The sequence below is a fragment of the Nematostella vectensis genome, chromosome 5 (assembly GCF_932526225.1).
Source record: "Nematostella vectensis chromosome 5, jaNemVect1.1, whole genome shotgun sequence".
Classification (NCBI taxonomy): Eukaryota; Metazoa; Cnidaria; class Anthozoa; order Actiniaria; family Edwardsiidae; genus Nematostella; species Nematostella vectensis.
In genome coordinates, this window is record NC_064038.1 from 4,510,629 (window position 1) to 4,534,512 (window position 23,884).

A 23,884-nucleotide genomic window follows, 5' to 3' on the forward strand; every position below is an offset into this window, starting at 1 on the left:
TTTGGTGTTCGTGAGGGGGTGGGGGGTGGAGATTCCTTCTTTATTAAGTCATACAACATATCACTATATTACGAAAGCCTACTCATGTGTAACCCTCAAATATAACTTTGTCCACACACTCGACATTGACATCGGGAGATAATCTTTATCTTCTTAACCTTCTTTCCTGTGTTCAGCTTTGGACACATCAGGGTTACATTCTTCAATCGTATCTCCACTGGCGTACAGTATGAACAAGACTCTAAGCTATTCCGTCGCTTGGGGATAAAAAATGACCTACACTGGCCATAACAGAGGTTGTTCTGAACGAAGGCCGGTAGACAGCCTGGATGGCGAATTTTCTGACGAAAGGGCGTGATCTTACACCAGGGGGGGTTACCAAGGTCTGCACGAGACAAAGGGAGTACGACTTTCCCCTTGCCCTTGAGAAGGCTCTGATCACGTGGTACGGCTATGGCGAGAAGTAGGTCTAGGAGAATCACTAGAATTATCAGAGGCTTCTTTGCTCGTCGTTCGCCCATTTTCATAAGAATACCTGTGTCAGAAAACACTTCTTTGATTATCTCTCTGATGTTACTTATGTAAAAAAAAATGTCAATTTTAAAGTATCAAAAGAGAGAAAATATGACCATGCGAGGATCCAGGACAAATTCTGACCTGTTTACGCGGTACACTGTCGCTTCAGTTAACAAAACAAATAGATGCAGCTCATACGTTCTAACTCTTAACATTCTGACTTGTTTACCTAAACAGGTGTAAGACCTGGATCCCCGTCTAATGGCTTTTCGACATATATAAAATGTATCTATTTTTGTATGATAAATTTTTAAAATGGTATGATTTTTTGATATTATGATAGATTAACGAGATCCATGTAAGATCGAGAGCATAGCTTCTGTTTTTTATTGGCAGTTAAAAGTTGAAATTCATCTCTATTTAACACATCACACATAAAAAAATGGAACAAGAATGCTCTTTTCTCCCAGAAATAGAAATTATTTCAAAAGCTAAAACTATGAAGGCTTGAAAGATAAAGCAGATTGAAAACAAAATTCTCCTTACCTTTAGTTATTGTCGATGGTGTTTCGAAGCTAAGATGACTTTCGTGTGAACGTCAGTTTTGGCGGGAAATTTTTCGCGCCAAACACCTCAGTTGTTCCGTACAGTTGCGATCACGCACAGAGATAAAAATGCCTTTGATAAATAAACTTTTCACTTTCGCTGAGCATAAGATTTCTTATATTGAGTTCAGTTAGAGAATGATTTTGTGTTGTACTTTGTGTTGCAGCCTTATATGTTTTGCTACTTTCTCTCGCCCCCGCCTATCTCCCATGCTTTATTCTACAAGTTAACTTGAATTTCGCAAGCTTTAAATCACAAATGTCACTGTATGCCATGCCACAAATTGTTAATGAAATTGCCTTGATTATGTTTAAATATTTGAATGTTTGATGAATGTGGCAGTGTGCTGTCATTTTATATTTGAACAAAGCCGTCGGAACATAAAGCCGAGTGGGTGGAAGGGAGAGAAATTAATTTTGAAGTTTATACATGCTGGCCTAAGAGAATATACAATTGGCCTAAGGGCAGAGATTATAATTCTTCTTCCTACAAAACTTCGTACCTTCACTCGACAAGGTTCTTTTTTTATTCACGGAAAATAATTATTAAAAATGGAAAAAACAGATAATCAATGAAATGATTAGATAAACCTTCGGTAAACTCGCTATCATGTAGGGTGTTAGGTAAGGTAGTGTTGTTAAATTCCTCGAGCACAACCAAAAGCCTCTGCTATACTGTACTAGGACTGGCGCGAAAAATACCACCGTCAGATCTTTTGGTAAAAATGTTAAGGTTGGTTCTCACTAGGACGCTAGCGTAAGCGCAAACGGAAGCGCAACACAAGTGAGAATCGGTCAAACACAAGCGCAAGTGCAAGAAAATCAAGCAGTTGCCTTCTCTTCCGCTTCCGCTTGCGCTTATGTTCTAGAGAGAATCGGAAAACTACGTGCGTTCCGCTTGCGCTTACGTCCAAGTGAGAACCAACCTTTAATAAGTTGAAGTACAGACAATAGCCCTACTTAGCTATGCCAAGCTATGTAGCTATGTCTTAGCTATGTCTTAAGCTGATAGCATGGAATATTTTCATCATATACAAAGTCAGTGGTGGCCAAGTTACCGCTGGAACCTGAGGGGTCAAAGCTAAACTCATAGAGAAATTTTGGGACAGAAGAGAGATGCGTAGAAAGACGGAAAAGAAATGTATGGGAGGGTAAATCCGCAGTATATTTTATATTTAATAGTGGCTTTCCCCATTCCCCAGCTCCTTTGAGACAGTTCCCTCCACCTCCCACCTCCCACCCCCAACCCTCCCCCCCCCCACAGACGTTAATTTTAAAAAGAAATGTATGTGAGCTAAATGTTTGCGCCTGAATACCGCGAAACAATCATCATTTAAATACTTATTGAGTGGCAGACATGTTTTATGCCGTTAAAGCGCCCTCACACTGGCTTCACCAGGGGATTATGTAGGAGGATCTAACCTCAAACTGGGTTTAGAGCTGTTTCGCGCATTCTATTTTTGCCTTTTTTTAATTTAGATAGGATTTAAGTAATGAAATAAGGGAAGTTAGTCACTTTTGTATACAAAAATATATTTCAACTCAATTTCCGATACATCACAAAACATTTTGTGTCGATACAAAATAATCTCTCGACAAAAAGACACTATGGTCAGTTTATTATTGCGCTTCATTTCATATTACAGTTCCCATTCGTGTGTACCTGAATAGTAAAAAAGGTTCCCCATTTAAGTCAGTTTTAGTGACTGTCTTTGCGCCATCTATCAGTAACATTATTTTATATAACATATTTATCATTACAATTTTCACCTAATTGCTTGAGATATAGCAACCCAGTTTGTTCACAAATTCCCGTAGCAGTAAAGAAATTGTTATGACACCGATTTGAAAACATCATATAATTGTCAAACATATAGATCAAGCAAAATGTCACCAGTTCAGTTTGTTTTGTATTGCGTGTCGTCACCACTTGTCTTGGCGTAAACCATGTGGGAGGGGACTTCCTACAGATGAAATATACCACGCTAGAATCGAGTAATCTGGTGACAAGTTAATAGACGCGTGACGGTAGCTATTAGTGGCTGACAAGGAAGGCACATATAGCGTGGAATTCATTTACCATGAAGCAAAGTGTGATAGTCAAAGAGTAAATATCACGAAATGGGAACAAACGAATTTTAGCTTATAAACGAGTAACATGCTAAAGTTCTTCATGCGCTAATCAAATCTTTCCTTTTTGTACAAATTATAACTTTTCTCTCATCTAATACTTGAGAGCATTCGATAAGTCGCTCTTGCAAAGTTCGCCCTGCGTGTATTGCGGGAAGGTGAAAGGAAATTGAAAATGACAATGATTACACTTAGTAAGATGATAATACACAATTTGTTTTGTACTTGAAAAAGTAAAAACATTTCCGTGATAAACTTTGAAACATGATTACGCAACTCGCGCGCGCCTACAGCACACTCATGCTCTCACGAACCATGCGTTTATGAATTAGAGAAATCATGATTCCAATTTCATCACGAAAACGGATATGACTTGTAGAAAATGTACGGGGCAAATCAAATTGTTTTGTTGGCGACCATTTACTCAGTTCAACCTGTCGCCGGCGGCAAATACTTGATCCGTATGTGGGCTCTCGGTAAAATGAGAGTCTGAAGTGTGGAGTTCAGAGCGGATAATATGTAATTTAACTAAGCTTCATTTTAGGGATAACATAGCAGTACAATAATGTTTTTTTTTACACTGCATTTAAGGAAGTCACTAAAAACAAAGCAATTGGACTATTGGACACTTGTTTCGGATTGATTCCCTTGTGAATCACTGCGTAGAGAAAACCATTATTGGCTACTACTGTTTTGTCCCTGAAATGAATGTCAGCTGAATCTCAATTCCAGAAGTGAATCAAAATGGCGTAAGCCATCATCTAGAAACGAGTAAAACAAACCGGGTAATGTCTTTGGCGTGAAACAACGCTTTAAAAATAATACTTTCTTGAGAATTCAGAGCAAAAGAATACAAATAGAGAATGGAGTAACAAGATATTTGGATGGATGATGGGGAGGGGGGAAGGAAATAAAAAAAATAGTCAAAGTTGCTGAGCTGAACTTATTTTAAGATTCTATCAATGATCTATTTTAAGGTTCATCTTAAAAAGGACTAACGAGCCAAGTAGTATTTTTACCCCATGGCGGGGAAGATGCGGGAAAGATGCGGGAAAGAGGAGGGTAGAAATTCCTCGGAATGGATTAGGCTCGATTCATATGTCGCGCTCCGGCAGTTCCAATTGGGTAATTGACGTCAGACGTCTGTTCGGCGCGGCGGAATTAAAAGTTCGGCGCTGAGAACGCCATCGCCAGTCGAGCTGCACGGAAAAAGCACGACACCGATTCAATCGTCGAGCTTTTAGTTGTACCGATTCCTATACCATATTCATTTTGTTTTGAGCAACTGAAACTCCACATAGCAATTCATTAGTGTGACGTCTCTGAATCGAGGTTGAATGTATGTATCAGGTGCGTAACGTAAGATCCTTGACTATTTTTTGTATAATGGTCCTTGTCCAACCGACATAATTTTGGCGCTGATCAAAGCTGGTCCCTGATGATCCCCTGTAAACTTGGTACAAAGTTTGCTTGCAGTTAATTGCTCTGCTCGCCACCGGGGGGGGGGGGGGGGGGGGGGGGGGGGGAGGGAGTAAGCCTGTGTTGACCTAAAACCGCGCGCGAAACACTGGTACATTTTTCTCTTGTTTTTACTTACGTTCCGAAAGCAGACTAACTCGTCACTGTCTAATAATTGTCATCGACGTAATCGTCATCATTTCCATGCTCACCCCAAATAACTGTTGTGCTCTGAGAACTCTGTAAGACAGACAACAAACACATTCAAAATCCAGCTCTTCTTTCGAATGCATCGTGTTTTGATTGACTCACCTAATTTTATTGTGATCCACGGAATCCTGCAATTATGACAGATACTACAGACGGACAGACAGACAGACAGACAGACAGACAGACAGACAGACAGACACCTCGCCTATAAATCTCTTCCAAATCAGTTGAATAAACCATAGTTAATAGTCTATTAACTATGAATAAACGTGCATGTATACAGCTCTGAGCTGTATGCATGAACATATGATTTGATCCAGAGACATACACAAACACAACAAGAACCATCTAAACGAGATGAGTTTTTCGTTAGTGTTAACTGGGCATCCTCCTCAGAACTAGTGCTATACTAAATTCATAGGCATAGCAAACTGCAGCTTTGCTGAGTCTTATGCAACAGCAGATACTGCTATGAGTGATGAATTAAAATTATTAGTTGTATTAGAATATATAAAAGGCGTTTTCGTATGAGTATGAACATTGCGCTTGGGACATTGGATGAAAAGTGGCGAGTGGGTATGATCACGTGATACCCATTACCCTCTGCGGCGCTGGAGTTGGAGGAGGAATTGGCGCTGAAAAATAAATAATGAATTGATTACTTTGAATCATATAAGCGCCGAGTTTCTCTTTCATCGCTCGGCTTATATGATGCGTACCTTAGAGAAGAAATGTGAAGAAATCAGACCGTAGAAGTACGCAAGCACACACTGTTTCATTCAATAAAGGTTTTTTTTTTACATGCGTAACTAACAGATAACTTATGTAAGATTTTTGATATCATACCAGGCCTTACTTAGAAACACAGGCATACCATACGTAATAGATCAGTATTTGCGTTCGGTTTATGAAGGTTGTACTTAATCATACTAGCATACCAAAGGTAATAGATCTGTATTTCCGTTCGGTTTATGCAGGTTTTACTTACGGACGCAGCGTAGACTACATCCGTCTTTGCAGCATTTCAAGTCAAGTCCCGGATGTGATTTCGCACATTGGTCATCGCTTTCGCAATCATTTTCCGGAAAGGGTGGACACTCAGCCGGAATTGGGAAAAACGGGCAAGTCCCAGGCACATCCACACCTAACGGGGGAAATGTGGAAGGGTATGATTACGAAATCTGAGAAAATGCTTAAAATCTTGGTGGCGAAATAGCATTGGCAAGATTAGCATCTACAAGTCTGGAATGTAGAGATCATGTACCTACTAATCACAATCATTTCTTAAGGTTCACTTTACTTTACTTCACTTTAATAAGCGAAATTTAGATAAAGGAATATTAAACTGACCTCAGATGGATCAGAAAAAAAAGAATTATTAAGATTATTAGAATTATCCTAAAAGAGAGATTTGTTATTCATTTTATTTTATGATTTTTATCTTTTGCAAAATTATGCTCTTTTTACCGTGTGTGGGATAAAATTGCCTTGAACGTATCATATTCCTCTATCTCCCCTCTTGGTTGAATGCTTTGTGTTTAATGCTGAAAATACCCAATTTTACTTAGAAAATTTAAATATATACTCCCATAGCTTCCCACAACAAATAGGGTAATACGTTGTTTCATAACATATAATATTTAGAAATATTGGGGTGCTTCTCCCACCAATATGGAATATATTTCGATGCATCCACCTCAGGGCTGCTTCTCTTTACTTAACCCTTACCCTAGCCCTCTTGTTTTTATCACCTAGAAAATCCCTAGTCTATTTCTTTAAAACCTACCTACCTTGGGTAGCAACATTTAGGGCCATTAGAGTCAGCAGAACACTGAGAGAAGATGCCATTACAAGGTCTAGTCTATCCTCTCAGCTTCGCCTCGGCGCGCAGCGAATGAGACTCTCTACCAAAACGACGCATTAAGATCAGGCTAAGACAAAATCTCATTGAAAACAATGCTGGTATTGTAGAGATCATAGATAAATCTGGATAAAAACACTACGATGATTTTAAGTCATCTTCGGAATTAATGTTCTGTCGATAAAGGTCTGTGGCAGCCTTTTTTGAGATTCCGGAGGTACTAGAAATCTCCATATAGTCCATTTTTTACATGGTTATAATCAATTTTGACATATGTATTAGATTTGAGTTTTTGAGGTTGGCGCGAAAGGTGGTAGAGGAAAGCCTATTTGAACAACCTTGACCTAAGGGTTTGGGAGCTCAACAGATGTATAAATCAAATAACAAAATAATACGAAAATTTGGTGTTTGAGTGAGTAGTGAAAAGCGAAGTGTTACATGATTTTTATAGATAAAAAATTCCTACCTTTTCAATTATCAACCGGAAAATCATTTGTCCTTCTCCTCATTTGGCTACTTCCCCTCGATCCTCTCTTTTTTCCTCTTCCTTTCGTTCCGTCTATGCCCTCTCTCCACCCCTCTACACCTGTCTACACCCTCTCTCCATCCCTCTACACCCTCTCTCCATCCCTCTACACCCTCTCTCCATCCCTCTACACCCTCTCTCCATCCCTCTACACCCTTTCTCTATCCCTCTACACCCTCTCTCCATCCCTCTACACCCTCTCTCCATCCCTCTACACCCTCTCTCCATCCCTCTACACCCTCTCTCCATCCCTCTACACCTGTGTACACCCCAGTCTCCCCATCCCTCTCTACCAGTCTACACCTGTCTACACTCTTTCGCCATCCCTTTCTATCTTTCTCATTCCCTTATCTCCTCATCTATCTCCACATGTCTACACCCTTTCTCCATCCCTCTAAATCTGTCTATACATTCCCATCTCCCCATCCCTCTCCGCCTGTCTACACCCTTTCTCCATTCCTCTACTATCTGTCTCCCCATCACTTTCATGTGTTATGCGTGGGATCACTCTCAATATATTTTTCGATTGCAATTTTTATTTTTTGTGCCCCTACAACGCGCTACAGCGATTCAAAAGTGTATCCTTTCAAGAAGGCGAACCTCCGTATGGCCTGGAGCGTTCTCTGCTTCTGTTTGTCCGTCCACAGCACTCTAAAACGCGTCTTTGAAGGTTTTTTGTACACGATACTCGCGCAGTCATCCAGATATTGCTTGCTGCAAGTCAAGTCGAGGAAATTACATACGCGGCGTATTGTGTCACGTGGCTTGCTGATCAAGTCTTTGCTGTGGATCTCTAGAATATTCTCCCGCCATTTTTCTATAAGCACTTCATTTCCTGCCGCCAGGTTAAAATATCTCAAGATTTCGAATTCAAGGGATTCCGTGTCGTTAATTTTGCCTTTCGAGCGCTCAATATCATGTCGCAATTTCTTGGTTCGGATCAGCATGGTGGAGATGTTATCAAAAGGGTTCCTAATCACGTGAATGAACTTGACCTTGGCATTGACCTTGGCCTTGATCTGCTCGAAGGTCGGTCTTCCATAAATTCTCATGGTCAGCCACAGGGTCGTCGCAGGGCCATGCTTGTCGCCGATTACCTAGCAACCAAAACGTTATCAATACAGTTAAGCTCTGCGCAGACTGCGCCAGCATTGTGGGCGAGACGTTGGCCGAGCAATGTTGGCGCAGTTTGAACACCGTTTTGGGAGGTGTTGTGTACGAGTGTTTGGCGAATTTTCGATTGAGTTCAAACTTTTGCCCAACAATTCGCCAGCATCTCCTTTGCCTCTTGATCTATCGAGCAGATCAAAGCTTTAAGCCCCGCTCAAACTGCGCATAGCGTAGCTGGCGAATTTTCGCTTAACTGTCTATAAGACGAAGGAAATGTCAAAATGGGAAATGGGCTTTCTGACATTTCCTTTGTCTTTGGTCAGTCGTGCAAGAATTCGCCAGCAATGCTGGCAGGTGCTGGCGCAGTTTGGCAGGGCTTTATTGGCCAGTAGCGGATCTATGGGGGGTTTAACCCTCCCCCTTGGGCTGCCTTTTTTATTGTTTTCTTTGTGTCTGTTCATCCAAAAATCGTTACGAAGATAAAATAATGACAAAAAATTTTGGATCCCCCCCCTTTTTCAAACAGCTAGATCCGCCCCTGACGGCAGTTTGCACGAGAACTCAGTACACGGGGCTGATTTGCATCGTTGCACTAATAGCTCGGTTCCAAAGAATGCTGCTATTTCAAAAAGAATAAACTAAACCGAGTATATAAATAAAGAATAATGTCAATAGTTTAATGGTATCTCGACAAATATAGCCGATCGTCTTGTCAATTTTTAGGTAATGGAAGGGAGGGAAGGGGAGGGCGTTGCGGTACTGTCTTTTGTTTCTTATTGAGTTCAATCCAAAGGCCAAAATACCTTGGGAGCATCTTTAAACTTCCCCTGCCATTGTCTGAAGACGGAATAATTAAACAGCTGCTGCATTACGTATTCGTTGAACCTTGAACGATATCCCTTTATAGCTTGCTCATGGGAATTCTTGTATAACTGGTCAAACAGGAAGTACTTGTTTCTATTGTCCTCATTCCACTCGAGCCAGCTCCCGATGATGTCGAGCTCGTTGGCGATGATGGCGTTGGGGTGCGCGTCTATCAGGGAACCCACAAGGGTGTGGCCGCTACGGGGGTAACCGATGAACATGAGAAGGGTCTGCACTCGGTCGTAGACCTTGGGCGTAGCGAGTGGGGGCCCGCCCTGAATGCGATACCAGCAACGTCTGGTGACTATAAGAGGAATCAATTCCTGAGGTTAACGCCGCGTTGTCACCAGTTTATTTCCGGCCTATTACTAAAAATCCTCAATAATTTTCAACGGAAAACACGAAAAATATTTCATAATTGTAAACGCAGTGTGTCTATTGGAAGTTCTTTGAGAAATTTAGAGCGGGTGGCTTGATAAATAATGAGGATTCTAATAGATTCTATTGTCTTTTAACGGAAGTAAACTGGTGACAATGCGGCTTTAAGTGCATTCGTACGACACTCATTTCTGTGGGCAATTTTGCAGACCACAGGAGAACCCAACGCGGATCATAGTCGAGTACCTGTGACAACCCCCAGCTACGCACCAACACCAGTAATGGACAAATGAACACAGAATGATCTAGACTGCTTGCAGGCGGTACTCGGTGTTATTGTCGCGGAAATCTCCGTTCGGTGATCGGGCGCCATCTTGTATTTTAAGTCGCGTGGTTCCTTGGGGCGAGCGCAAAAACGGTTCGTTTTTGCGCTCGCCAACTTCAAAACCCTTTAAAGACTCTATCTGACTTGTTTGACGCTGTTATTATGGTTTTATTTGAATATTGATATTAAGGGGTAGAGATGGGTACCAAGAAAATCCGCAAAGTATCGGAATCTCGCTTTTTACGCAAGTCTCGGAGTCTCGTTTTTTATTTATTTATTTTAAGGGTCTCGGAATCTCGTTTCTTTGACCACGGTCTCGGAGTCTCGGATTTTTAAACGAGATCTCAGGGTCCGAATTTTTGTTAAACGCGCAATATGTTTGGTACTAAGGCCGTGGCCGCTAGACAAACGATTCTCTACATATCATCTAGTCTCGCATTCGCAATTTTATCGGAAAGCACGGACTCGGATTCTGAAATTTGACAAAAGTCTCGGGCTCGGATTCTGAAAATTGGCTGCCTTCGTACCCAGGCTTCTCAAGTCAGTAAAAACAAGTGAAAAATATACTAGTAAGCGCAATGAGCCATGGGAAGGTTTAGCACTGGCGCAAAGGAACAAGGGAAGGGTCACGCTTAGACCTGTCACGCTAGTAAGCGTCTGGGTACGAGGCAGGAAATTTGACAAAAGTCCCTTAAAAGTCCCCGGCTCGGATTCTGAAACGCGGGTCTCGGCGCCTCGGCAAGTCTCGGATTTACCCATCGTTACCCCTATATCATGATGAGGCCATCATTCAGGAAAAGATCTTTTATTAACTAGAAGTTCACATGGAGAAGTGAAGTGATCGAGCTCATAGATTGGCTGGTCATTCAATTGCAAGGGTTAAATCTATATTCTTTTAGATTTGGGTGGGGCAGTTCGCACATTTTCCATAAGCCAGATTTATGCAAGACCCCCTTTTTTGCAGCCACTGTCCTGGGTGATCACTTACCCTTTGTTTCATGGTTTCTCTGTTTGTTATAAAGAGAAATAGAACAAAAACAAATTGCTTGTAGTCTTATTTTATTAAACAAAAGAAATTATTTAATTGAAATTATTTAATTTTAATTATTTAAATTTTTGTTCAAAGCTGAATGGACTGAAATTTACTTTCACAATAATTCAAGTGAAGTATGTTCGCTACTGAAGTGTACTTCCTGTTTTTTGTCTCGTGACTTTTTTCGGCTTGGTCATACATGACGGCTCCAAATGTCGGGCGAATTAAAACATTTGCAATTGTAATACGCGTAAAATTCCATTGTTGTATAAACAAGAACACAAGATGGCATACATTTTCAACCATTTTTAAAAAACTCACCTGAAGTAGACTGCTTGCTTTTCATCTTATTAGGCTGAGTAAAATACCACAGGCTGATCGCTATTAGTAGTAAAGTAGCAAGAACACACCCGTTAGGAAGGAGGCGACGCGTCTTTGCATGCATAAGTCCCGTCAGCCTGAGTGTAAAGCCTTATTTACTTGGACATGGAATACTTGCAGGAACCACTGAGAGCTCACCTCTACGGTCTGAATAAAATTAGAGTTGTTTCTTAGCTTTGCGCTGTTGTTGATTTAGTGCTGTGCGCAATTGTAACTCCACAGGTAGCCCAGGCAACGGTTTTGAAGTTTGGAATTGGCTGTTCTAAGAGGTAAAACAAGTGGATTGAAGTACAGCGATTTTTTGTGAAATGTTTCCAATAAAATTGCCTTAAAACTTAGAACATCTCTTGTTGTCAAATGTATGTCTAATAACGATTTGGGGGTGGTTTTCTTCGCGAAATATACAGCTTCATTCATCCTATTAAGGAAAGAAACAAGGTTGGAGGCGCCATTTTCGGTAGCACTCAAATCCTATCGAAATTCGCGAGGAAAATACAACAAGTGAAATATTTTTATCTCGTAGACCTATTCCAGGGTACACTTACATTAGATATGAAGCCAAACATTCGAGCTAAACTATTTTCCCTGGCCGCTAGCCATTTTATAAAACGAGTTAGCAGCCATGAGTATCCTTGACAGACGCCGTTGGACAATTGTCACGATCGGCTGAACTGGGAGCGAATCAAACTATTATTACCCGCTCCACCAGGTGGAAAGCCCGCGAGGTGTTGACCGGCGCTTAGTAATCTGTTATATAAATTACTTACCTTGCTCCGAAAACTGATAGAATTTTTGACCGTGAAAAAGTATGAAATCCATATCCAATGCGCCGGTGACAGGCCTCGCAGGCGAAACAAAAAAGAAAACACGAAAACAGTTTTTTTTACAAAATCAAAACAGCGCGCGCTCGTTTGAAATTGTGTGTTTTTTAGTGTGTGCGCGAGCGCAACCGGTGTTTGCAGCGCGCGCAAATTAACGAAAATTTAAAACTTTAGCTTCAAAACCCCGCAGTCTTCGTTTCTTTTAGTGTTCTTTTGTAAGGATGGAAAATACATTTACTAGAAAAGATTGTGAACCGAATTTTTCGAATTTGAATCAAGTTTTTTCGTCTCTTTCACTTCAAGTGAACCTGCAAGGATTGTGTGATGACGAATCCCGTGGTATGTCCTCTGATTTACTATAACTAACAACCAATCAGAAAGCGAGATTACAAGCAAGTGTTGTAGAATCTTATTTTGACCCCCAAAGCCTTCAAATTTACACCCTTAAAGATACGACGGTGATCCCCGCCCGATTGATATAGGGGGTACCCCCCGGGGACGACATATGCCTCATCCGGTGGCTTGAAAATGTGAGATGATGATGTTGGGTGGAATCACCGAGCTGATGGGCGTTCCCTGTGTCTTCCTGCCAGTTATTCTTTTGGCCGTTTCCTACCATTCGTTTGAGCCACATTTGTGTGCCACATCCCAGCACGGGTTCCTTTATGCGCGATTCTGTTCCTGATTTTGCAAAGGTGCTCAACCAGGGGGGGGGGGGATATGTAAGGTGGATCTCTGGATGAGACTTTGACCCACAATGAGCGGGAAACATCCATTGAACATCGACCACAGGCTCGCATTTAGCAGCTCCACACTCTTCTCTCGGTTAGCAAATTGCTGATAGGACTCCAGTCGAAAGAATTTAGTCTAGCTTTTAGAGCTAGTTTTCGATGGTCTCTAGTATCACGGAAAGTGACGTATTTACGCTGAGGTTTGGTCGGAATTGTGGGTTGAACGGTGACAACTGGTGACAACCGGTGACAACCGATCTCACCAGGCCTTTGTGTACTCTACCAGATTTCCAAAGAAGTGGATGATTAGTCAGAAAGACATCGAGTAATTTATCCCCTCTGGTCGGTACATTAACCTTTTGATGTAGCCCATGCTGCTGCATCAGACCCTTAATTCCCAGCTGGTTGATATCGCTTGCAATGGCTATCTTAGCATCTGAATCAGCAACAACCTGGCCACATAATGCAGGCGCCTACTCAGGATTGGCTGAGGGGGGGAGGGGTGTGCAGGTATCATATGAAAAAGGCATAGGATTTGAAGATTCCTTAATAAGAAATGACCCACTTTTTGGCCACCAAGGTCTGGTGGGACTTGTGGGTGGAACGGCACCGGTGGAATGACAACTTAGTGGCCCGATCTCACCAGGCCTTTGTGCCTTAGGCAAGTCACTTTTTTTTTCAGACTGGGGGGGTGGAGGCTAAAGCCTCCCCCCCGTATTTCATGAACCGCTTAGGCTATGACCATCAAACTTACAGACACATATCAATATTTGGGTGACCTTCAGACCTGCTCGGTCAATCTGGGTCTAAGGGCTTTTCAAGATTAGTGAGATAACAATTTGGCCAAGCTGTCAGGTTTTTTTGAAAGGAATCAGCATTTTTCACCATATTTTATGGAGATCAGGGAGCGGGAAAACTTTAGCTCTTCTAAATATCGGCATCAATGACCATATCAGGCAATGCAAACGAAGGACACTATCCTTGGGGGAATATGTTTGATATGATGACGTCATAAATACGATGTCTAAAATTTCCTTCAAATATTGCCTAAATTATCAGATATTGCGTTGAAATCATTTTACATCATTTTGATATGTCAAAATCAACCTTTTAACGGCTTCAAAAAGGCCATATAAACTTTTATAATCAATTTTTTTTAAGAATTTCCTCCATCTTGGGTCCGCCGTCTATCTTGGATCCGCCATATCTTGGATTCTTATGTGCAAAAGAAAAAAAAATCTGTAATTATTACTAAACAAGTATTTGCATGCATGTATTACTGCTCATAGTAATGATAAACGCATAATATTAGCTTTTAAAGTGTCATCTAGTAAATCTAGTGACATTTTAAACAACCGCTTTGAGAGAGAAAAATTTACCCACCCTTCCCCCCAAAATATCCGAGGTGAAAAATTATTGCGCTGTTGTGAAACTTGTCACCTAAACAAACTTATAAAGTCAAAAGAGGCATTCAAATCTGAGAAACAGGACCAAAATATAAAAAAATCACTACTTTATAGTTTTTGGGAAACCTATGTGTGAAAAAACGGTTGCCATGGTAACATGGAGCGTGTCCTCTACATGTCAATTGCATCAAAACGTCCGCAAATAGATTTTAGGAAAAGTCGCCAAGTTTTAGCCTCTTAGCTTCTATGGTTCAGAAGTTAAAGCAATTTTCCGCGAAGGGAGGGCTCATAGAGCCCCCCCCCAGGTTGAATAGGGTTAAGTGTCACTAAAACATTTTACGTAAAAAGTGCACTTTTTTCGCCAAGAACTAAGAGACACGCAGATAGTACTCTACTGACCCCTAAAAAACAAGAGTACTTATCAAGGACGATGCTCGGTAGTCCAGCATTGAAAATCATAAAAAATAACAAACACATTTTCAAGAGTAGGGGGCGTTTAATCATAAATGTATAAAAAGCATACCAGTCTGTAAAAAAATAATAAGAAATACAATTTTAACAGTACTTCCACGATGTTTAATTGAGATTTTCTGATCCCGTACAAAAATCGTGATTTTATATCGACATAATCCAAATATTACGGTCGTTGCGTTACTAAACGCAATGCAGATTGTGTGACATCTGGACCCAAAGCTGAACAATCACTTCATGTGTAATAGGAGACAATGACACTGACGGGATATAAGCAGATAAGCGAGAGTGCTTCGAGAATGGTGCCCAAACAAAGTCTGCCACTGTAGCTTTAAAGTCCAACCAATATAAATCGGTAAGAATTATATTTAAGTTCCAGTTTTTACTTCATCTCAACATTCTTCATAAAATCGTAATCAGGGTAGTAGTATTTTGGTAGATTACACAAGAGTCAAGGGTCGGTATAAAATAACTCTCTTTTATCGATCGCGCTGGAGAAGAGGGTGGCTATTTCTGTAATCTAATTTGAATTGTCTAGTTTTCCTTTTGTTTCAAGGTGGGGGTCTTTTCTCATCCCGTGGTCTGTCAAATAGGTAAAAGCCGAAAAATAAATAGAATAGAATTCGTGTTTTGTGTTTCCGGCATGAGAGTCATAAGATCCCAACAAAATCGGAGACTAGCCACCCGTGTGCGCATGCGTAAAGACGTGTTTGTCCCTCAAGTTCAGCTTCGCTCGTCACGGCATTTTGGCTGAGCGTCACTGGGCTAGAAAAGTCTGGAGGCTCTGGTACCCAGGGTGGCCATCAGACAAACACAAATTCGAAAGATGTCGAGGGGGAGGGGGTTAAAGTAGGTGCGGTGACCTTCCCTAGCTGCGTGCAGGGAACAAGGGAATTGAGACACCGAAATCAAGCAAGTTCTACTAGCAAAAGACTCCGAGAGAAAACATAGAGACGTAAGCGCGTATGATGACCTACTTGAGAGAAAAACTGTTATTCTCTCTTCTACGGAAGACGAAATGGGACTAGGGTTACTGGTTGGGTTAGGGTTCGTATGGAATGGACCGCGCAACTGGACGACCGTTGTCAACTTCCATATACGCTTCTAACAACGTTCGCTTCCCCTTCATCCTCCTTATAGTGAAAAGCCGGCTAACAATTCCCCAGCAAGAGTTTTAATGCTGTTTTTTTAAACAGATGTCGTGACGAAGGATGGAGTTCAAACCCCGCCGCGTTGTTTGTTGGCTCGTAATCACCATACTGGTGGCCCTCTTGCTATGGTACCAGACAGGAACCCAAGCTAACTCCACCCACGAGCACATAAACAAAGGTATAACCAGATAACTGTAGCAAGTCAATCAGCTATTAAAAGTACTGTGCTTGTTCCTCTCACCCACCCCTTCCCTGCCTGGCCATGAAGACTTGCAATCCGGAAGTGGTTTAAAACAAAACGTTGACATTTTTTAAACTTTTAAATGCTAAAAGTTTTTAAACTTTTTTTACCAGGTCGATTGTCGCGTGTCTCATCAAAAGTGCCTCAGGATGTCCCACTAGCCAGGCGCAAGGTCTACGACCAAGTAGAGACATTTCTCATCTTTATCGGTTACCCCCGTAGCGGCCACACCCTAGTGGGTTCCCTGATAGACGCGCACCCCAACGCCATCATCGCCAACGAGCTCGACATCATCGGGAGCTGGCTCGAGTGGAATGAGGACCATAGAAACAAGTATTTCTTGTTTGACCAGTTATACAAGAATTCCCATGAGCAAACCTTGAAGGGGTTTCGCTCGTCGTCCGTTAAACATCGGTTTAATTATTCCGTCCGTGGTCAATGGCAGGGAAGGTTTGACAGAACAATCAAGGTTTGTATTTAATGGTGTCATAATATCTCCGAGTAATCTTTTTTCAAACCTTCTGTAAGCCTATATGGAAGCAAATATTGTGTGACAGTATCTCGTGACATGTAATTGTGTGACTGAAGGGTCGAAGGCGTTACATAGTATCTCGTGCCATGCCGTGTAACTGAAGGGGTGAGATAGTTAATTATGACATGTTATTGTGTGACTGAAGTGTCGGAGATGTGACATAGTAACTTGTACGTGGCGTACTTGTGTGTTAACCTATATGTCACACTAAACTAAAGGTTCGAGAGCGTGGCAGGGTGTTGCAGCATGTGGTTGTGTGACAATGTATTGTGCAGGGCGAGAAGGATTGTCTTGTGTGACATGTGGTTGCGTGACATGTCATGTATCTTGTGACCGAAGGGTCGGGGAGGTGACACGGTACCTTGTGTCAAGTTTCACGCTAGCATGTGATCGTGTGACATGCGAAAGGTAGGGTGGTGCCCAAGGGCGTGACAAGGCTGACATATGATTGTGTGACATTCTCTTCACGCAGGTGATCGGGGACAAGAAAGGTGGAGGCATGACTGCGAGACTGACCAATCAGAAACAAGCACCAATCTTGGCCCGCATCAAAAACAAAATCAAGGTCAAGTTCAAATTCATTCATGTTGTGCGTAACCCTTTCGACAACATCGCAACCATGACAACAAGGGATAAAGACAAGACCAGTTTTAAGAGCCAGGGAAAACTGAACGACACAGACGCGCTTGAGCAACAGATTTTCAAATACTTCGTGCTAGCGGCGGGCAATCAGAGACTCATTCAAAGGCGACGTAAGAATGTTCTAGAGATTCACAGCAAGGATATGATCAGCAAGCCACGTGACACGCTTCGCCGCATATGTAAACTCCTCGACTTGACTTGCAGCAAGCAATATCTGTATGACTGCGCGAGTATCGTGTACAAAGAACCTTCAAAGACGCGTTTTAGAGTGGTGTGGACGGACAAACAAAAGCAGAGAACGCTCAAGGCCATGCGGAGGTTCGCCTTTTTGAAAGGATACACGTTTGATTCGCTATAGCGCGTTATAGGGGCGTGATAAAAATATAATACCTACTCAAGCACTGGATCGTTGGCGTTGTGGACAGTATAAAGAAAGGGGGAGAGAGTAGGGTAGCCGGTCTAACTGTGGTATTTCGCTTAACATACCCAGGAGTAATCCCAAGCATATTCTTATCACTAGAGGCGTAAAGACTTTTTAATAACAAAACATCGATTAAATATTTTCTTGGCTGTCGATCCTCTTAGTTCAGGCTGCATCTTAGGGGGGGTCTGCACCCATCAGGGGGTGCTCCTGGCGATGTCTAGAAACCCAGTCTTCGGCTGAAAAACAAATAGGACAATTAAGCAGTGGTCAGTCACAAAGGACTAATTGTTTGGTCTGTCTTTGTGTGTAGACAAGCGATAAATCAACACGAGATTGAAGAGGTGGGCTTCACACCTTTGTGAAATAGAGTGGTTGTCCCCGTGTCTATCTGTTTGTCGGTCGTTAGGTCCGTGTCCATCTGTCCATTGTCTGTCTTTCTGATTTTGTCTCTCCTGTCTGTCTTTCTGATTGTCTGTCTTTCCTGTCTGTCTTTCTGATTGTCTATCTCTCTCTCTATTTGTCTATCTGATTGTCTTTCTCTCTGTCTGTTTATCTGATCGTCTGTCTCTCTGTCTGTCTATCTGATTGTCTGTCTCTCTGTCTGTCTATCTGATTGTCTGTCTCTTTGTCTGTCTCTCTGTCTATCTGATTGTCTGTCTCTCCGTCCATTATTGACATACGTTCGTCTGTCTCGTCCTCTGTCTGACTCACCCTGGCAATTTCTGCTACAGTAGAACCTTGTTCTTTTGCCGCTGCATCTGAGGGAACGTGAAAAAAAATTGTACAATTAGAGCCACCCTCTCTAATAAACACCCTCTATTGAGCCCTAGCCCTCTCTCTATTATGCTAAGCTCTCTATTGATCCCCTCTCTATACAGCCCCCTCTTTATTAAGTCCCTCTCCATTGAGCGCCCTCTCTATTGCTAGCCTTTTCAATTGAGCTGCCTCTCCAGGCCCTTAGCCAGGATTTTGATTTTGAACGAGGGCGTGTTAACCAATTTAGCGGACCATTTTCTCTTTAGTTAGCTTATCCTAGCTTGCAGTGGTACTCAATTTTCCTTCATTAGAGCGGATCCTCCAGTGGTGTGGGATGGTTCTTCCTGCTCTCTTTACTACGCCTCTTGAGCCATATAAATCAGTTATTCTCTTTTTACACCCCCCCCCCCCCCTTCCCGTTTCTCTCTAATAAGACTTCTGGGGGCTCAATACACATTCACAGAGTCCGTCCATTACCTCTGGCACTTTTTAAAGGTTTTGGGTGCATGTTCAACACGTCGACAGTTTGCACATGCATGGAGCTTTAGTGTTTCCTTGACATCTGTTGTTTCATCACCTGGTGTTGAGGGTCGGACTGACGGGTCTTGTAGGTTGTTCATCATAGCTGCAAGGTCCTTGCGCTTAGCCTGAGATATCTCCTCCTCTGTTTTGCGACTCTTTAACATTTCCTCAAACTGATTGTTTGGGTGTGGTTTACTCAGCAGCAACTCCGGGAGGAAGTTGAAATCACCTACAACCTCGTCGATCACTGGTTCTGTCTGAGTGACTTTTTCAGGATTATTTAGAGGGGCAGGGAATGGCTCTTTGCTCAGAGGATCAGGTTGTTGGTCGTTCTCTGCATTTTCCTCACTATTCTTAGGTAAGCCCTTAGTCTTCACTCTGGATCTCTGTGTCCTGAACATTTCGTTAGAGTGCTTCACAAGTTCAGCTGTCCTGTAAGTAAACTCCTTAGGGGTCATGGGTCTGGTAGGATCTATTCCTTTCATAGCATTGGTCATGAATCTTTGCAAATCAGGATCAATTAAGTCAATCTCAATATTGCTCATGGAGCTCCCCTTGGTTTTGAACATTTTAGACAGGGGGGACATCATGAGGTGCTGCGGGTCAGGGGGGGTCACTGGTGGCGCATCCAGCCATCGCCGTAGATAACGACATATGGTGCCACCAAACTTGACGTGCAGAGGAAACATGCAGACAACCTGGAAGACAAGAATGAACTGCTTTAAAACTAAGTTTTAAAAGGGCAGTGGGTGAAAGCCTGTAGGAGGGGTGGGGAAGGGGGAAAGAAGGGGGGGTCAACAGGGAAACCAAACTGAGGGTGGGTGGGGCAGAGGGGAGGGGGGTAGTTACAGTTAGCACTTTCAAAGGTAAAGGAAGATATGCATTCTTACAGAGAAACTAGAAAAAAGTTTTCCCAAATTGCTGCAAATCACCTTTTTATAGGTTTCCTTTTCATGTGGTTGTCCGAAAAGTCTCCTGAAGACATCCCTGGAATAGTGCAATAAGAAATTAGGACAAAGCTCAAATAATTGTCATTCCATAATGTTTTCAACAATGAGTGGAACCAACATTGTGTATTGTTGGACACATATCTGAAACCTTTCAATAATTTCATACTTGTACAGTACCCAAAATTGCTTTCAAGAACGTAGTGTATGGTGGTTTTCTTTGAAAGGGGAACCCACCTTGTCTCTTTATGGACAAATGGATCTTTGGCTGTTGATACAATAAAAAAACATTTAAGCCAAAAAGAAAAAGACACTAGTGGGATTATGTAAGCTAAAGGGCAGCTTAAAGAATGTATATCAACCACTCCTCTGCTATTGTTTATAACTATCTAGGGTTTAGAGCTTTTTTTTTCAATGAGGTTTTTGTTTTAGTGTGGAGTTTTTCAGCACAAAAGACAGGGGTTTTCCTCTTAAGTTTCTCCTGCTGATGCTGGGTTTTCTCCCTGAAAAGAAGTAGAATGCCTAAAGTAGACAAGGTTTTCTTGCAAACAAAATTCTAATGGCTAAGGTACATATAGAGGGTTTATTTGCAAGAAAACCCCAAAATAACCATTCGCAATTCAAGCGTGATACTTTAATGACAATATTTGATTGAATGCTGGGAGTGCAAATGATGTTGTGGCTAGCCTTTAACGGATCAGTTCACCGTCCTGGGCCATCGTGAACGATTTTTAAAATCGTGAACGATTTCGAAATCGTTCACGATTTTAAAAATCCTTCACGATTTTAAAAATCCTTCACGATTTCGAAATCGTTCACGATTTTTGAAAGTCCTTCACGATTTGGAAATCCTTCACGATTATGAAATCCTTCACGATTATGAAATCCTTCACGTTTTTGTATTAGTCCGGCTTCACGGCTTTCGAATTTGTGTGAAATTGTTATAGACAATGCTTTCGAATTTGTGTGAAATTGTTATAGACAATGTTGTCATGGAAATGGTCAACTAACAAATGATACTTACCATAGCCTGATTTTTCCATAAATGACAATGCTTGTCTGTTCTTTTCCAAGATGGCTGCATCTTCTACAATATTTCTGGCACTGCTAAACCTTCCTGAAAGCAAGACATGTGTTATCTTACGTACAATTTGACACCTGTAAAGACATGTGTTATCTTACGTACAATTTGACACCTGTAAAGACATGTGTTATCTTACATACAATTTGACACCTGTAAAGCCAAACCCCTTTCCAAAGGGAGATTGTGTTATCTTACGTACAATTTGACACCTGTAAAGCCAAACCCCTTTCCAAAGGGAGATTGTGTTATCTTACGTACAATTTGACACCTGTAAAGACATGTGTTATCTTGTGTACAATTTGACACCTGTAAAGACATGTGTTATCTTACGTACAATTTGACACCTGTAAAGCCAAACCCCTTTCCAAAGGGAGATTGTGTTATCTTACGTACAATTTGACACCTGTAAAGCCAAACCCCTTTCCAAAGGGAGATTGTGTTATCTTACGTACAATTTGACACCTGTAAAGCCAAACCCCTTTCCAAAGGGAGATTGTGTTATCTTACGTACAGTACAATTTGACACCTGTAAAGCCAAACCCCTTTCCAAAGGGAGAACCTCAAAGCCAACACTTAAATTGCAGAAAACCTGGTTACTATTCATACACTGAATCCTAGATGACTATAACACACAGTAAAAAGTCGACTAAAAGTAGTTTGCTGGTGCATGCCTTTGCTAAGAGGGTTTTTTTTGATACTGATACTGCATCCATAAAAACAACAATTTCAATCCATGACGAGCTGGGAGTTTTCTAGTGGCTCTGCCTGAGGCACCTGAATCTGACTTCACCGACATTCTATCATCCTTCAAAATTAAACACTCCACCTAAAACATTGATGTAATAATCACCATCTACAAAGTTGTCCTCCCAGTATGTTTTTGCTTCTTCTAGATATAACGAGAACGATGATGCTTCTTTCTGAGTAAAATGGAAGAATCACCTATTAGCTACCAGTAGTTGAGCCCTGGGGGAGTCACATAAAAACAGACAGGTGTAATTGCCAGCACAATCAATTTTAACTTTAGGGAAAGCATTCTTTTTTGATGACTTTTAAAAGTGCTGTTACCTAGTCTTCAAGTTCGTTAGTTACTGCATAAAAGGATAATCCATTGGCATGAGACCCCTTTAGAGATAAAAGTATTTGAAGATTTTTTTTATTACCCCCTAAGGGAAAGCAGTTGGTGAAAAGATAGGATGATCAGCCCTTTTTACCTTTATTTAGTATAAATCATACTATCACGAATCTCCCAACTCAATTGGCTCCCATACTCACTTTCTATTGAGCCATAGATAGTGAGTAGCAAAAAATATGGCATTTTCACAAAAACAAAGACATGAATTATTAAAATCATCATTTATTCAAAAATAGTCGAATAAGGCTGTCAACCTCGCTGAAGGAAAATTTTTGAGAAAATACAGTGAATGTATCAGAAATACAAAGATAGCTAATGTTGGAGAATACAGTAAATGTAAGGATATTTTAAGAAAATTAGACTTGAGAAAAGGTTCAAAACCTTGATAATCCAGCCTAATGCGGGAGAGTTGACAGCTGTGCCTTAGGTAGTTCAATCTGTTGTGTGTTTCAGTTTGACATCACAGGGCCTCTGTGTACAGGGGCAGATTCAGGATTTCAAAATGAGTGGGGGGGGGGGGGGGTGGATGATGGGCGGATAGACGTCATATAACTGATCCAGTGGTTCTTGGTAGGTCACTTCATCGATCTTACAATACTTCACACTGAATTGGATTTGAGACATCAGCAACGTCAAGAAGGCGAAGGAAATTGGACAGTTCCTCCCGTCCCTCAGACATTTATTTTCTTCAAACTAAATGACTTTTCAATTTTTTATTAAAAAAAGGGGGGTGAATATCAACCGAATCCACCCCCCCCCCTGTATCTGCCCCTGGTGTAACTGCTCATGTGCTGTATTTCCCTGCCAATCTATTAATGAACAGGTGTGTATTTATCATAATAGCAAACCTTTGGGATTCCTTTGCCAACTCCATGCTCATATGAATATTTGACGAACTCGGTTACGACTGATTGCTTTTGGAGTCGAGCCTACAGCGGATGAAACACAGTTGAACGGTCACGTTTGAATTTAAATAGCAGAAGGCAATTTAAGCTGAAAAATATATTTTTGCTAGACAAGAGGGGATACAAGGAGCACTTTACAAAAACTTCCGTTGTTTTCTGCATAGCCCATAAAAAGACATTAACAATCGCTTCGCACTTGCCTGATGTTTCAGCAAAGTTTTAAAGGTCTCAGTATGCTTTTTGAAAAAGTCATATTCCGCTGGATTGATGTCCTGGTCAAACAGATCAAAGTCGGCGGGATATATCGCGACTTTCCGCATGTTGTTATAGTGAATTTCTTCTACGAGAACACACAGATAGTTGTCGCCATTTTGTTCGAGAAGGTTTTACCGCGTTGGACTGAGGGCGAGAGGACATATCCACAGGATACCCAAAATGTGAACCAGACTCGTAACTTTAATTTGCTTTTCTTTGATCCTGAAATTCAGCAAAATCGCTTCTCTAAAAAAAAACTTCATCCACCTCAGCCTCCTCCCCACCATAATCTTCCCTTCGTCCCCCCGCACCACCTTTCTTCACAAACAGACCAGAAAAACACATAGCAGCCGACATACACGCACTTCCCCTTGATGCAAGTGGTGTGAAGGCTAAAATTACATTTGTCGGCGTTAATTTTCATATTGTTTTCTTGAATTTGTCAAAACACTTGTCAGCACCTT

At 41.6% G+C, this 23,884-nt stretch overlaps 4 protein-coding genes across 6 annotated transcripts; 1 reads left to right on the top strand and 3 right to left on the bottom strand.

Moving 5' to 3' along the window:
* Nucleotides 1-5,409: 5,409 nt before the first annotated feature.
* Nucleotides 5,410-7,291, bottom strand: LOC5502597 (WAP four-disulfide core domain protein 2). Its single transcript, XM_032370866.2, has 3 exons — nucleotides 6,710-7,291; nucleotides 5,908-6,063; nucleotides 5,410-5,554 (listed from the first exon to the last, which is right to left on the bottom strand). Exons 1-3 carry the CDS (start codon nucleotides 6,765-6,767, stop codon nucleotides 5,502-5,504), a joined length of 267 nt encoding a protein of 88 aa, XP_032226757.2. The 5' UTR covers nucleotides 6,768-7,291; the 3' UTR covers nucleotides 5,410-5,501.
* A 531-nt stretch (nucleotides 7,292-7,822) lies between these two features.
* LOC5502601 lies at nucleotides 7,823-13,338 on the bottom strand. 3 transcript variants are annotated; one of them, XM_032370891.2, is made up of 4 exons: nucleotides 12,165-13,338; nucleotides 11,338-11,544; nucleotides 9,220-9,584; nucleotides 7,823-8,403 (listed from the first exon to the last, which is right to left on the bottom strand). In XM_032370891.2, exons 2-4 carry the CDS (start codon nucleotides 11,459-11,461, stop codon nucleotides 7,867-7,869), a joined length of 1,026 nt encoding a protein of 341 aa, XP_032226782.1. In that variant the 5' UTR covers nucleotides 11,462-11,544; nucleotides 12,165-13,338; the 3' UTR covers nucleotides 7,823-7,866. The 3 variants fall into 3 exon arrangements, with proteins under 3 accessions (XP_032226782.1, XP_032226780.1, XP_032226781.1); XM_032370889.2 differs by lacking the exon at nucleotides 12,165-13,338 and adding an exon at nucleotides 11,943-12,076; XM_032370890.2 differs by lacking the exon at nucleotides 12,165-13,338 and adding an exon at nucleotides 11,943-12,076 and having other exon boundaries at nucleotides 11,338-11,659.
* A 1,733-nt stretch (nucleotides 13,339-15,071) lies between these two features.
* Nucleotides 15,072-17,968, top strand: LOC5502602. Its single transcript, XM_001623712.3, has 4 exons — nucleotides 15,072-15,181; nucleotides 16,023-16,155; nucleotides 16,332-16,687; nucleotides 17,223-17,968. The coding sequence occupies exons 2-4, from the start codon at nucleotides 16,038-16,040 to the stop codon at nucleotides 17,748-17,750; spliced, it is 1,002 nt and encodes a 333-aa protein (XP_001623762.1). The 5' UTR covers nucleotides 15,072-15,181; nucleotides 16,023-16,037; the 3' UTR covers nucleotides 17,751-17,968.
* Nucleotides 17,910-23,576, bottom strand: LOC5502598. The gene is made up of 9 exons (XM_032370886.2): nucleotides 23,366-23,576; nucleotides 23,109-23,189; nucleotides 21,976-22,045; nucleotides 21,066-21,158; nucleotides 20,279-20,309; nucleotides 20,027-20,081; nucleotides 19,050-19,792; nucleotides 18,528-18,574; nucleotides 17,910-18,052 (listed from the first exon to the last, which is right to left on the bottom strand). The coding sequence occupies exons 1-9, from the start codon at nucleotides 23,483-23,485 to the stop codon at nucleotides 17,991-17,993; spliced, it is 1,302 nt and encodes a 433-aa protein (XP_032226777.2). The 5' UTR covers nucleotides 23,486-23,576; the 3' UTR covers nucleotides 17,910-17,990.
* Between the last annotated feature and the right edge of the window lie 308 nt (nucleotides 23,577-23,884).